Source organism: Nelumbo lutea, chromosome 3 (genome assembly GCF_056320005.1).
Source record: "Nelumbo lutea isolate HS-2025 chromosome 3, American lotus-T2T, whole genome shotgun sequence".
NCBI classification, from domain to species: Eukaryota; Viridiplantae; Streptophyta; class Magnoliopsida; order Proteales; family Nelumbonaceae; genus Nelumbo; species Nelumbo lutea.
The window spans coordinates 108,252,510-108,268,179 of record NC_142686.1 but is presented as its reverse complement, the minus strand read 5'-3'; the positions used below and the strand labels follow the sequence as shown (position 1 = coordinate 108,268,179).

Sequence of the window (15,670 nt, the reverse complement as noted above, 5' to 3'; positions counted from 1 at the left end):
GATCTTGAAGGGGCAAACTTGGGATTTTAAAAATGTCAATGTCACATTCATACGGATCTTATTAAATTTTTGAAGTGGGAAGGTGATGACATCAGCTAATAAGAAGGGATGTTTAAAAAATGAGGGGAGCATTTACATAAAAAATCAAGTTCAGGCCCAATTAGTTTGCAGGAGGAATAGGGGTCTGGAATCGGAATGAACTATTTCAATTCCAACTGTTTAATTGGGCGGAATTAGAATCTCATTCCCATTTTCCCCCAATTTAAGGAAATCGACCATTCTGATTCCCACTGTGAACCAAGGACCCTTAAGTCTTTTACCCTCAATATAATTATGTTATTCCATTTGGGAAAACTAAAACATGATCTTACCAACATCAACTCATCTTTGTACCTATTTTGCAACAACTACAGCTTCGGGTGGCAAATAACATAGGAAATGGAGAAAGTTGGTTCATAACTGATTAATTATTTGGTTTGAGTTTCATTATGACAATGAATTGAAACATCCAGCACCCACCCAACAACAACCATAAAAAGAATTATATATAATTTACAAGGGCAGCCACCATTTTGAGGGATAACCAGACCCAGAGCGCGGGAATTATACGCCCGAGGGAGAAAGCAAGTATACATTACAAATATGACCGGCTCTGAAACAGAAGCAATACCAGCCTCCCAAGCTTAAACCTCTGATGGCAGCGCTAAGCCAGTTCGACTTCAACCGCAAGGTCCGCTTCCTGAGACTCAATGGGTATATCCTGTGAAGGGTAGACATGATTCCAGCCTTGAGCAATCATAATAGAAATCACGTATATCTACTATTTGAGCAATTTATACTGCCAAGAACTTACGGAAAATCATGAAAACCATCGTATATGAAACAAAATCAGGAAATGCTGATGAATAGTGATGCAGAGGCAACGGTGACAATCCACTTGTGTATGAAAAACACCTTTAATATGCCAAATTGCCAAATTACAGCTTCTAGCAAGATCACAGATAAGGCTTAAACGAAATCGGATGTGGCCCTCATAAGACCATGCTCACACCTGTGAACGGTGTGAGCACTGAATCCGATCTCGGCTTAAACCCCCATCCGTCAGTTCGGCTTTTTGGGAAATTTTAGATGAGGCAGTGTTTCAAGAGTGCAACGCAAAAAAAACGTGCAAAGGCCATTTTGTGCCCGAGGTGCAAGGCACAAGGCACAAATTTCAAAAAAAATGCAAAAATGTAAAAAATTCAAAATATATAAAGGAAGTATTAAAAATAATATTAATTTAATAATTTCAAACTTTAATTTTAAAATAAATGTTTTAAAAAGCCTATTAGCTCAAAATAAAATACATAGAATAACAGCCTATTGTAAACTAAATGTTTTAAAAAGCATATCATGTCAATCTTTTGATTTATTCATTTCTTTCCCAATTGCATTATTTCAATTAGCTAATGTGATGTTAAACATTTTGCATTCCGGATTCTATGAGCCACCTTTGACTTCTTCATTTCTTAATCCCCATAAAAATGATTTTATAATTTTAATTATATTCTAAAAATATTTTTTATTATGATGAATGAATAAACAACATTAGTAAGGGGATTATTCCTTGCTTATTCATTGTGGGTTTATATTCTAGTTTTAAATTATTTTCTTATCATCAAACTAAAATATTCAATTTTTATTATTTTCTAATTATTGAACTAAAATATTCACTTTTTTATCATTTTCTTATTTGTTAGGGTTCAATCAACACACATGTTGGTGTATTTAACCCTCAAAGACATCAAAGCCTGACCCAATAAGCAAAGAACTTAATTATGTCCAATCAATATATTCTTCTTCTCATGTATATGTTGTTTTTTAGACTCTAATATAAAGTTTATACTTTTTTATGAAAGTATCGGTCGATACAGGCCGATACGTATTGGTACTTTGAACCTTGGGTGTCCCCCTATTGCTTAGCCTTGTGAACTATGTTTGGAGGTCATGAAGGCAGAGTAATTCAGTTCCAGAAAGCTGAGATGTTTGAGATGAGGCATATAATTGAAGACTTCTCACAAGCATTGCAGTGACAAGAGTAAGTAGTGACCCATTTGAAGATTCCAGATGACCTATTGAAACCTTTATACATACTGGAAGGTAATCTTGAAGATGAAAACGGTAGTGAAGGTAGTCTTGTTTTTGGGTTAGGCAGTAGCATTAATCAAGAACATTCAGGTCATCACAAACAAATGCAAGAAACGTCCAAGGTAGTGATGGGTTGTTCGCAGATTGGAACTTTTCAGTTTTCAGTCAACTTATGTCTTGCAGTTTTCAGTTACCCATGTGAATCTATGGGTAACTCTGCCCATCAAACTATGCAATCCTGTTTTGATGGTTTTAATGACTTGTTTATTGGTATAGGTTTGAGTATATAAGTCTACTTTTCAATCAATTTAAGAATTATTACATTGATTTTCAGCATATATCAAAAGGAACTATTTTTGGGTTGTAATCCGTAGACTAAGCATCTATTCCAGCTTGGTTATTGTTATCAGTTACCACCTTCAATCTCTTGCTGGGATTCTTTCTGCATGTGTATTGTTACACCTACACTAGTAATAGAACAAGTTCACATGCTGGTTTTTTTATCAATAACACAATTCATTAATTATCACAATAGAATTACAAAGAGGAAGACAAACTTTCTTATCTTCCAAAAGTAGCTTGATCCCCAAGAAATGAAGCAAGAGAGAGAAAAATGAAAAAAGAAAAATTAAATTACATCTGTGCCCAGAACATTGAAGCCCTGCCCACCCCTTGTTTAGCTAATCCATCAGCAAAAGAGTTAGCTGATCTTTTAACCCATCTAAATTTAACTTCCATTTCTCGAGTCAGCCATCTGAATTTCCTCCTCACATTGCTACAACTCCATAAACCACTGTCATCTTTATTCAGCCAACCTACCACCACCTCCAAATCCCCTTCAATTATGAATTTCCTGATATCCATCTCCCTAGCTTTCTGAAGAGACGGGATCTGCTCCTCACAAATGGGCGCCTCGCATGCACATCCACCATGCATTGGGAACATCTCCCGTGAATAATAATTAATAAGTACGGAAGATATTCTCAATGCATGGTAGGATGTGCATGTGAGGCGCCAGGTGTGAGGAGCAGATCCGGTCTCCTTTCTGAACTCCAACCATAACTGCTTGGATCTCAGCTCCAAGAGAGTCACCCACTCCAATTTGGCTTGAGTACATGGCGGAAACAACCCCATTCTCATCCCTGAAAACACCCCCAACCCCTAAAGATCTAGGGTTCCTTTTGTTACTACCATCAAAGTTTAGTTTTATGAAACCCGCAGGTGGGGGAGTCCAAGACACTCGTTACTGTCTTAGTCCGGGTACAGCTAGCAACCTCACCCCACTTTCTCAGCATATCATCCACTGTATAATCTTTGAATAGTTCTAGGGATTTAATCCAATGTACAGCCCTTATATGGATCAAAGCCCTTGGATCTTCAGCACTTCTCTCTGCTTTCGAGAAAATCCTGGAATTTCTTTCTTCCCATAGGGACCAACAGACTGCTGCCCTCAGTCCTCTCCACGGCGTTCTTCCCTTTTCATATGCCACCTGAAAAAAGGAGCGAAAAGACTTTGCAAGTTTGATGGATGATTCCAAGTACACCCAAACAAAGAGAGAGCCCACTCCCAAATAGATTTTGCAAATTGGCAAGACAGCAGTAGATGAAAACCAGTTTCCCCATCAACTTTACAAAGAACACACCAATGAGGGGACAAATAGGTATTGGGTTTCTTTTGGAGCAAATCACTAGTGCTGATTCTTTCCAGAAAGGCTTCCCAACAAAAACTACCAATCCTGGGAGGAATTGGCCTGCACCAAACCTCATTAACAGGGAAAGGGGGATGGGTTACAGGACTGGTGGATTGGGTTAATACTTTAAAGAATGAGGCGTAGGAAAAGGAGCCAATAGGGGTGGAAATCCAGATTCTAGAGTCTTCCTTAGCAGCAGGGCCTAAGAAAACATCATCAAGAAGTTGGAGGAGACTCCAAATACTGTCAAGGTCTGAATCTCTCACAGCTCTTCGTAGACCCAGATTCCAACCAAACCCGGAACTAGAGGAGGGGGTAAGGAAAGAAGAAACTGGCTCATTCTTCAAAACAGATAGGGCATACAAAGAAGGGAACTGGTCCTTTAGAGAGGCATTCCCCACCCAAGTTTGTTCCCAGAATTTTATGGAAGTACCTGAATTCAAATCATACCTGATAAAAGGGGAAAAGGTTGGTAAAAGATCATGAATGGCTTTCCAAGGCAAAGCGCTTATGGTCCTAGCACGGATTCCAGCATCCCATCTGTTAAGTTCCAGCCATGAATGCTTACCACTATTTCAGCCCATAATTTCTCCTTCTCTAGTGGGAATCTCCACAACCATTTCCCTAGAAGAGCTAAATTCCTTTCTCTAATATTTCCAAGCCCTAACCCACCACTGTTTTTACTCCTGATTACCACCTTCCAACTTACCCTATGGTCCCTCTTCTCCTCACCCGGCTCCCAAAGGAAGTCTCTCGTCATCTTTTCCAATCTGTTAGCAACCTTTACTGGGATTTTAAACACTAAAAGAAAATAAATGGGTAAATTTGCTAGAGTAGCCTTAATCAGTGTCATCTTACCTCCAAGAGAGAGGTAATTCTTTTTCCAAGAGACAAAACTCTTCTCAAATCTTTCCACCACCGGATTCCAAAAACTCTCCCTCCTTGGATTATCGCCCAAAGGTAACCCCAAGTAATTCAAAGGCCATCCTGAAACCTCACACCCTAGCTCTTCTGCACTCTCCCTAATCTCTCCCTCCTCCAAGTTCACACCCACAAAACAACTCTTGTCAAAGTTCACCTTCAAGCTTGACATTTGTTCAAAAAGTAATATCACCAATTTCATGTTCCTAATATATTCCAAGTTTCCCCCCTTCACAAAACAGAATTGTGTCGTCTGCAAACTGTAGATGGGTAAGGGTGGTTTCTTCCCTTCCAACTCTCCATCCTCAAATGAGACCCCTAGAGCCTGCTTTATAAATCAATCTCCCCGGAACATCAGCAATCAAAGTGAACATGAATGGAGATAAGGGGATCCCCTTGTCTTATACCCCTAATCGCTGGAAAGAAATCTACCACTGTCCCATTCACAAGTATAGAATAATGACGATTCCGAACACAGCCCATAATCCATTTGCACCATCTAGCCCCAAATCCCAAATTGATCAGAACTCTCCTTAAAAAATCCCAATCTACCAAATCATATGCCTTTTCCAGATCCAACTTACATAACACACCCTTCTTTCCATCCTTTATGACATTTTCAACACTCTCATTCGCAATTAGGATTTGATATGTAATTTGTCTTCCACTCACAAAGGCTCATTGATTTGGTGTAATGATATCAGGCAATACTTCCTTCAATCTCAGAGACAAAACCTTTGCAAGGATTTTGTACAAGCTATTTACCAAACTGATTGGCCTGAAATCCTCTGGATGGGATGTATCTTTCCTTTTCAGAACCAAAGCTAGAAAGGTGGAGTTCACACCCCGGTTAACCACTCCTCTCCTGTGAAATTCCTCAAACACCATCAACAGATCACCTTTCAATGAATCCCAGCAGTCTTGATAAAAAGCCATTGTGAAACTATTCAAACCTGGAGATTTTGTTATATCCATAGAGAATATAGCCTCCTTAATTTCTTCCAACTCAAACCTTCTTTCCAACCTCCTCCTGTTATACAACCCCTACATCTGGCCAGTCCAAACCTACTAACCACACCCCCTATTCACAGGCCTTCTTAGAATAGATTTAAAATGTCCTACAAGGGCCCCTGTAATCTCCTCTTGTTGTGTTAACTCAGCTCCATCCACCTCCAATTTGGAAATAGAATTTCTCCTCTTCCTCCCATTAGCCAAAGAATGAAAGAACCCAGTATTCCTATCTCCCTCTTGCAACCATTTACATCTAGATTTCTGCCTCCAACTTATTTCCTCCTTATGTAGGCAGTCCTCTAATTGTCTTCTCAAACCTCTTCTTTGTTCCTTGTCTACCTCTCCAAAATCTCCCCTTTCTTCTTTCTCATCTAAGCTCTCAAGTATGTCCATCAAAGTTCTCTTTCTTTCTTCAAGCCTTCCAAACTCCAATTGATTCCATTCCTTGATCTTTGCTTTCAGAAATTGTAATTTCTTATGGAACCTCATCCCTTCCCATTTCACCCCTGATTACACTCATTCCACCATTCCCTTACTCTTTCAGTGAAACCAGAATGAGATAACCACATATTTTCAATCCTAAAAGGGGAGGGTCCACCACTCCACCTTTGCACCTTGCTAATCACTATAGGCCAGTGGTCAAAGGTCAATCTTGGAAAAGCTCTAGAATCTAAGTTCCCCCAATGTTCTTCCCAGTCCAAAGAGAACAAGAACCTATATAACTTGGAGCAAATGGGATTCAATTGGAGATTTGACCAAGTGAATGTTCTGTGGGCTAAAGGTATCTTTCTAAGTTGAAATGTATCCACAAACCAATTAAACTTCCTCATACTAGTTGTCACCCTTTGATTAGTATTAATGTTTTTCTCCATGAATCTAATCACATTAAAGTCCCCACCCACACACCAAGGACCATCCCATAGCCCTCTAATATCAACCATCTCCTCCCATAATTCCTTTCTCTCTCTATAGTCATTTGGTCCATAAACATTTGTGAGCACCCACACAAACCCATCCTCTTGTTGCTTGAACTTCGGTGATACTGAGTAATTTCTAATTAGTTCCTCCAATCCTTCAATTGTATCCCTCTTCCACAGTCACTATGCCCCCTGAAGCACCTCAAGAGAGAGTAGCCACCCAGCTAATTCCTCTAGCTTTCCAAACACTCTTTGCCCAACTACCATTAAACTCCATTCTCTTGGATTCCTGCATTAAAACAATGTCTGGGTCAAACCTCTTTAGTACCTCTTTAATCGTAGCTCATTTCCTCGCACTTCCTATGCCCCTCACATTCCAACTATCTTCATATTCACTCCTTCCTTAGCTCCCTACTTCAACTCACCATTACTTCCCCCCTTTCCTTTTATCTCCTTTTACCCCTAAACTCTTATCACCTTCCACATCTCTTTTCAGTCTCTCAACTTCACTCAATTTTCTTTTCTTTATTTTGAATTCCTTCTTCTTCTTTTATAGGCCACTCTTCAACCCATTTAAATCTTCCATTCTACATCCTAGCTTCCCCACAAAGTCTGCTATCAGGTCTTCTCTGTTAGATCCCTCCACTATTGTTCTCTCTATATATTCCTCTCCATTTCTCCCCACCTCTCCTTCTCCCCTCTAAACTAATCCCTCCCATGTTCTCTCCTATAAATCCTTCCTCCTCATCATGTTCTGTTCAACTTCACTGAATATTTTTTCAATAATTTCCCATACTTTCACATTCCTATATCTTCCTTCCATCATTTCCTCACAACCCATCAATCCCTTCTCCATAACTTTATAAGACCCACCATCTTGGCTAGCTACACATTCACGATCCGTTGGACTTGGAAAGGGAGCAGAATCTGGCACTAAAGACGCAGAAGTAACATTAGTTGCACAAAAAGAATTCACATGATTACCTGGGTTTGATTGGCAAGTTAGGAAAGTACACAGGACATTATACCCAGCCTTCCTTCCTTGTTCAGAGGATTGGTCTATAACTGTCTCCCTGAGTTGGTTGGGAAGAGTTTTTGTCCTTTGGACAACATGGCTAACTCTCCTCTCTACCCTTGATTCACCCCTTATCAGTATATTCCTGCTCTACCTCAGGTTCTCCCGATTATCCCCTTCTTTTGTGCCCTGTACAATCTGTAATATTGGGAGTGGGTTATTCTGACTACTCTCTTTATCCCCATTTGTTTCACAAGACCCAAGCTTGCTTCCACCACCTACCAGAACTTCTTGGCCGTCTGGACTAGACATCCGTTTCTCCTCCAAGTCCCCCTGAAAAAAATACGCACAGTTCAACAAACCCATCTCATCCACATCGCACCCTCCCTTTCTTCGTTTCTTTCTCTTGTATACCATGGATTCGGTTTCTCTAGGAAACATTGCATTGAGCTACAATTCTCTAGATTTCTGCAAGGCATCCATTGCAGACCACCCTGTTTTCCTTCTCTCCGCCGCTGCAACTTCTCATCAACAAAACTCGCGAATGAAAATGATAGACAGAATTTTCGATCTACCATTGCTACCTGTTCCAAACCCTTGCCCCGACCCACGTCAGGCTTTAAGTTATCACGTGGGTCACTTAAAATGCCTCTCGGTTTAATGGTCGACCCGCCCATCATTTTAAGCAGCTCGAACCATGCATTTCGCCTATTCTGTCCTTTAAACTTCTTCGCCACATCAGCAGATGAAAAGTGGCCCGCACAAGGGTACTTTACATTACCGCTCGATATAGTATTTGGCCCACCCAACACCGATTCATAGCATACGTTTTGACTGCCCCATCCTTCTAATCCATTCGCCACATCAGCATAAGAGAGGTGGCCCGCTTTGACTGAATTCAATTCTATTAAGTTTACATGCTGGTTATTGTGCCTAATGTTGTTTATTGACAAAATAGTACTAATTGAAAAGCCTAGAGTAGAGATAAATGCACATTGCAAAGACAAAATTATAAAGAAATGCTTTAAACTCAAGAGACACCTCAGAAAAATGTGAGAATAAGACAAAGTACATGCACTGCAAATTTAACAATGGGTAGAAATGATAGTACAACCAAGATTCAAAATTTTGATATGTAACGGGGCCATATCGGATGTATCGGGGGATTCCCGATACGCCCCTGCAGGAGGTGTTTTAGGGTTTAACCCGGTTCAGGGGGTAGACAGCCCTTAAACCAACCCCTCCGAACCGGATTTAAAAAAAAAACTAAAAAAATAGGGGAGTGAGCCCCGATACAGTCCAATACGGCCCTACCAGTGTATTGGGCTGTATCAAAATTTTGAACCTTAGGTACAACTAAAATCCTTTACCAAGAGACACCTCAAAGAAACCATGGGGTTGAAAAGGATATCCTACATAACTTGAATCTATATTGACTAAATTTTAAATATTTTGTAAGCAATAATAAAAGCTTTGGCCTTATTTGGTGGTAATTCGCACTTTTACTTTTAAGAGTACCAACGTACAAAGCACATGGCAAAAGCAAATGTTGGTACTTAAACTTTGAAAACCATTTGGATGAAAATTTTTCCAAAACATGTTTTTCTAAGTAAAAGTAAATATTGGTGTTTAGATACAACAATATGTTTTTTTTTTTGTGTGTGTGTGTGTGAATACCACATGGCATCATATATGGATGCCACATGGCACAAACACATGTCAATAACATGTGAATGTCATGTGGCATCTAAATATGGGGTCAATGCCATGTGGGTGCCATGTTGTAGCATACATGGATGTCACGTGACATTTGATGTCAATTATAATATATTTCATGTTGGCAGAATAGATGGATGTCAATGATAATATATGCTGCCACATGGCATATGAATGTTGGGTCAATAACATGTGGATGCTACATGGCAAGATATAAAGATGCCATGTGGCATCTGAAGGTAAGGCAGTGATACATGGATGCCACATGCATAAAGACGCCATGTGGCATCTTAAGGTAAGGTAATGTTACATGGATGCCACATGGCACACATGTCACTGAATACATTAATGTGCCTATGCTTCCACTTGGAATTCATATATGCTTCCACATTTTTTTTTTATCAGAAAAAGAGAGCTTTATTTGTATTTAGGGTTAGATTAAAGTTTTACAGCTTTGTGTATGGGGGATTAATGCTCACACACTAGTACATATTTCTGTCCCACTTTACATTGCAGCCCAAAACAATCGTTGCCTCAAAGCCCCTTGTTTAGCAAGATAATCAGCTAGCCCATTTGCACTCTTAACCCATTTGAATTCAGCCTCTACCTCCTTTGCAACATTTTCAACTTCCCTTATCACTTGTTTGAAAGCCCACACGGAGTACTTCTATTGTTTTTAGCCCAAGAGATGATCACCTTGAATCCCCTTCAACCTCAATATGCCTCAGTCCTAGCTGCTTAGCTATCTTTAGCCCTTGTAGCAATGCCATTAACTCAGCTTTTAGAGAGTTGCCAATGCCAACCGGTCCAGAGAACAATACTAATGTTCTCCTTTCAGAATTTCTGATTACTCCTCCAATACCTTACAGTCCCGGATTTCCAAGAGAGCTTCCATCAAAATTCAATTTAATCATGTTGCCTTCTGGAGGTTTCCATTCCATCCTTACTTTCTCTTTCACTCTTGAGGATTGTGCTACTTTTGTCCAAGATCTTAGAATGTTTGTGACTAAAAGTCTTGAAAGATAATGCAAAGATTTTACCCAATGAGCTACTTTAACTTTAATGGTGTTGATTACCTCCTCCATTGTTCTACTCTTCTCCAAGAATATTTTGTTATTCCTTTCTTCCCAAATCACCTAACAAATAGTTGCCTTCATAGCTTTCCACATAACCTTCTCTCTTTTCTTTGGTCGGCTCAAGAAGTCTCGGTTGAAAAGTCCTACCACATCTTGAGGGGAAACCCACCTGCAACCAAAGAGAGTGCAAAAAAATTCCCAAATGTGATGCACAGAGGAACAAGATAATAATAGATGTGCTAGGGACTCACCACTTGCCTTACAAAGGGAGCACATGTGGGGAGAAAGGCAAGCAAAAGGCCTTCTTCTCTGTAACATATCACAAGTATTTACCTTGTCAAGGAAAATTCCCAACAGAAAGCTTGAATTTTTTGGAGGATAGGCTTACTCCAAATTTCTTTCACAGGGAAATCCCCAACTGGGATGCTAGGTGAAGCAAGAACACTAAAAAAGGAAAAACACAAGAAGAGGCCATCTAAAGAGCCTTTCCATATTCTGGAATCTTCCAAGGATGGGTCCAAGTGAACTTGTCCTATTAGATCTATCAACTGAACTGAAGAGTCACAAAGAGTCACGTTCATTTTCCCTGAGGCCCTGTCTGAAACCCGGATTCCAATTGACCCCATTTGGACCAAGAGTTCCCAAACTACATACAATTTCCCCTTTAAAATTTGACAAAGTATAGAGGTCAGGAAAAAGATCTTTAAGTGAGCTTTCTCCCACCCAAAGGTCTTCCCAGAAATGAACTTTATTGCCCTGACCCACATCAAGTCAAATTGAATTAAGGAAGGTAGGGTAGATTTCATAAATTGCTTTCCAAGGAGAAGTTGAAGAAACATGAGGGGCAACTTTTGCATCCCAACCATTTCCATCCAAACCATGAAAACTCTAAATGACTTTGTGCCACAATCTGTCACTCTCCAAAGGGAATTTCCACAGCCACTTTCCTAGCAAAGCTGAGTTCCTGAGTGAAAGGTTTCCTATTCCCAAACCCCCCTTGATCCTTGGGCTTTTTAACTTGATCCCAATTAATCAGGTGAACCTTCCTCTCCTCTCTTGGGTCCTAGAGGAAATCTCTCATGTATTTCTCTAAGTTCCCTTGCTACTCTACAGAGTATTCTAAAGGTTGAAAGGAAGTAAATAGGGAGGTTCGCCGAAGTGGATCTAGTCAAGGTTATCCTTTCACCTAGAGAGATATAATTCCTCTTCCACAAAGCTAGCTTCCTAGAAAATCTTTAAATGATTGGTTTCCAAAACCCTTCTAATCCAGAGTTTCCTCATAAAGGTAAACTCTAGTAGCTAATTGGCCAACTTCTAATTTCACACCCCAAAATCTCTGCAAATCTATGGAGTCAGCCCCTCAAAGTTATCCAATAGCAACTTTAGGTTTACCACTCCTTCCTCATCACCTCCCTCACAAAAAAGGATTGTGTCATCTACAAAACTGGAGGTAAGTAACAACCACTTGATTCCTACCTATCCTCCACCCTCTAATCAGTCCTTGGAAATCAACTTTCGCCACCATTCTGCTTAACACCTCAGCCACTAGAGTGAAGAGAAAAGGGGATAAGGGGTCTCCTTGCCTAATTCTCTCTCAACCGAAAATAAATCCTTCACTGCACCATTAATAAGAATTGAGTAATGGACAGAATTTAAACATCCCCTAATCTAAGATCTCCATTTGGTTCCAAAACCCAAGCTTTCTAACGTTTGAAGGAGAACTTCCCAGTTAACCATATCGTAGGCTTTCTCTAGGTCCACTTTACACACCAACCCTTTTCCTCTACCCTTTCTTTTTTTTGCAACACACTCACTATAATTTGATCCACAATCTACCTTCCTTCCACAAAGGCACCTTGGAAAGGTGAGATGATCGAGGGTAGCACTTTCTTGATCCTTTCTAAGAGAACCTTTGAAATAATTTTGTATACACTCCCAATAAGGCTAATTGGCCTATAATCTTTAGGAGTTTTGGCCTCCCTCTTCGGAATTAAAGTGATAACAGTGGCATTCACCCCTCGAGACACCTCTCTCCTTTGAGAATGAATTCATTGAACACTTCTAGAATATCAGTTTTCAGCCAATCCCAACATTCTTGAAATAAGGCCATTGAAAATCCATCTGGCCCAGGGGCATTAGATCTTTCCATGGAGAAGATTGCATCCTTGATTTCTTCCAAAGTAAAATTCCTTTCCAGAAAAAAAAAAAAAAAAAAAAAAGAGAATGCTCTTTTGAAAGCCTATCCCCTTCCATTTTTGGTAGCTCTAAAGTCGCCCCGCTTGAATTTGTGAAAATTTCCTTGAAGTGGTTTACAAAGATCCTTGTGATCTCGTGGCTCTCTCTTACTTCCTGACCCCCCCCCCTCCTCCACACTAAGGATTAGATTTTTCTTTCTCCTTCCGTTTGCAATTGCGTGGAAAAACTTAGTGCAACCATCTCCTTCAACAAACCATTTACACCTTGATTTATATCTCCAACAGATTCCCTCATTCCTTAATATCTCTTCCAAATCTTGTTTGATTTTCCATCGATCCTCTCTCTCTTCTTCTGATAAAATTCTGATAGCCTCTTTCTTGTCTAGCTCCTCAATCTTTCTCACTATGTTATTTTTAGTTCCTCTACCCTCCCAAAATGCTCTTTATTCCATTCTTTTATTTTCCCTTTTAGCCTATTTAATTTCCTAGCAAAGCTTAATATTTTCATACTCCCCAAAGGTCTGAGTTCCCGCCACCAATCCTTCAATCTGGTCTTAAATGTGTGATCCTCAAACCACATATTTTCAAATATAAATGGAGTAGGGCTGCCCCCTGGAAGTTCCTTTTCAATGGAAATGGGGCATTGATCTGAAGTAACCCTAAGTAGCCCTTTCACTACTATTGAGCCCTACAATTCTTCCCAATCGAGAGTAATGAGAAACCTATCCAGTTTGGAACAGGTTGGGGGGCATTGAAAATTTGACCAAGTATAGTCCACCGGTAGCATCAGAGGTTCACTCAATTCAAAGGAATCAGTTAAGCTATTAAACTTCCTCATGCTGGTAGTGATTCCTTGATTCGGGTTGTTTGCTTCCCCCGAATATCTGATGACATTGAAATCACCTCCCACACACCATGGTCCCTCCCAAATTCCCCTAATAGCACATAACTCCTCCCAAAAAGCCTCCTTGTCTCTATAGGAGTTAGGACCATATACGTTGGTTACCATTCATTCTCTCCCAATCAATTCCTCCACACATTCCATTTCCTCATTCCTCCAAATGGTCAAAATCCCTCCTGAGGCTCCCCATGATGGGGCATACGACCATCTTAGGCCCCTGGCTCCCCAAATACTTCTTATCCATCTTCTATTCAGTTCTGATAATTTGGTTTCTTGAATCAAGATCAGATCTGGTCTTTCTTTTCTAACAGTATTCTTCATTGCCCTCATCTTTTTGGCACTTCATAGACCTCTTACATTCCAGCCAATTATCTTCATTTCAACCTTCTTGTGACCCCTTATCAATAACTGCCTAGTATTCCCCTCTTTTTCTTTTCAGGCTCCTCTTTTCCTTCTTCTCATAATTTATTCCACACTTAAGCTTCTCTAACTCACTTTGCTTTCCTTTCTTCCTCAAATATACCTTACTTCCTTCAATCTTCCTTCCCACTCCTCTTTCCTTCTGGCTCTTCTTTATAAGCATTACACGTGTGGTTGGTGCACATGTTTTAGAAAGTATCAAAAACCGACTCCATTCTTTTTGTGTTTTTTTGAATGCTTAGAGAACCAGACTAAACCGGACGATCGAACTGCTTGAACCGTGACTCTGGGCCATGTCTAAAAACCGATGAAAATCAGCTGACCATCCGATTTAACAGGAAAACTGGTCCCGGTTTCATGAAACCGCCTAGGTCCCCAAGTAATTGAATTTCTAAAATGAGTGTAACAAGACTTGAACTCGTGACCTCTTATCTTCATATATTGCTTAATTACCACTAATCCACCTCTTTGCTTGTGCTATTTAATGGCTTATTGTATATGTTACTTTATTACACACGTATTTTAAAGAAAATGTAATTAAAGAGACTTGAACCTTGGTTGTTTGCTTTAAAAATTAGGGAAATTGCCATCCATCCACCACATTTAAGTATATTAAAAGTTGTCAAATATATTATATATAATATTTATATAACCCATAATATATAAAAATATATGCCACATCATCACAATTCAACCTCGGTTGAACCAATGACACGTGAACCTCTCCCTTATCCAGCTCTATGACTAGACTGGTTCTCTAAACATTGGTTTTTATACTTCTACTCCGTGCTTTTTAAAAGTAAAAAACATCAAACAAACGCAACCTTGTACTTTCATACTTTCAAAAGTATAAAAAATATTTTGAAAAGTACAACCAAACAGGGCTTTCAGTTATCAGCTAATATCTAATATTCCAGAAACAAACTTGAACATGGCCTGAGTTAGAGCTAAGAGCTGTATAAGTAAGCCAAGCCAGCTTAGGGCAGTTTCGCTTCGTTTAAGCTTGGCTAGTTGGCTTATTCTTCTTTCTTTTAGTAAAACAATAATTCTGGGCCTCAAATTGTTAGGTATACATTAGTAATTGAAGAGGCTTAACAAAATCTTGATTTAAACAGGCTAATACAAGGCTGTGACAAGCCCAAACCTGGCAAATACTTAGAAGGCAAAGTCTCATCTCATCACCATAGGCTCAAAATGAGCCAAAACCAAGCCTGAGACTAATTATTAGTCTAGGATCCCACAACCAGCTTGGCAAAGCTCGACATATTCACAGCCCTAGGTAGGAGTGATGGTAACTAGCAGTGTTGTCTGGCACGTTTTAAAAGGTTACCATTGATGACAAGTACAAGACTAGGGTGATTGCACCCTGGGAGGATTCTGCTTCAAGCCCCATGCTGCATATGGCATTCCCAAACCAAACATTTGCAACATATAATGAGAGTTTAATGCCTACAAAATCACATGTGACAGGAGCCAAACCTGTGCATGACCTAGTTGATGTGGCTGCTGATCTTGGGTCCATGTGTATGCCTGTGGTTGCGACATTCGATAATATGGTTCTTTTAGATCAAGTTTGCATGAAGAAGTCTGAAGTATTCCTCCTTGATCAGCACCAGCACCATACATTTTAGCTTTTAGAACTTACATGTTAGTAATTGATGCAACCCTTCATCAATGCCA

At 39.8% G+C, this 15,670-nt stretch overlaps 1 protein-coding gene across 4 annotated transcripts in view; it reads right to left on the bottom strand.

Annotated features, from left to right (window-relative positions):
* Positions 1-439: 439 nt before the first annotated feature.
* Positions 440-15,670, bottom strand: part of LOC148867495 (putative histone-arginine methyltransferase CARM1) — a 47,049-nt gene continuing 31,818 nt past the window's right edge. For 2 of the 4 annotated variants that reach the window (XM_088978747.1, XM_088978749.1), the window contains exons 14-15: positions 15,470-15,621; positions 440-760 (exon numbers count right to left, since the gene is read on the bottom strand). In XM_088978747.1, coding sequence (XP_088834873.1) covers positions 704-760; positions 15,470-15,621 — 209 coding nt within the window. In that variant the 3' untranslated portion in view covers positions 440-703. The remainder of the gene's footprint in view (positions 761-15,469; positions 15,622-15,670) is intronic. The other 2 variants (XM_088978748.1, XM_088978751.1) reach the window with 1 other exon arrangement.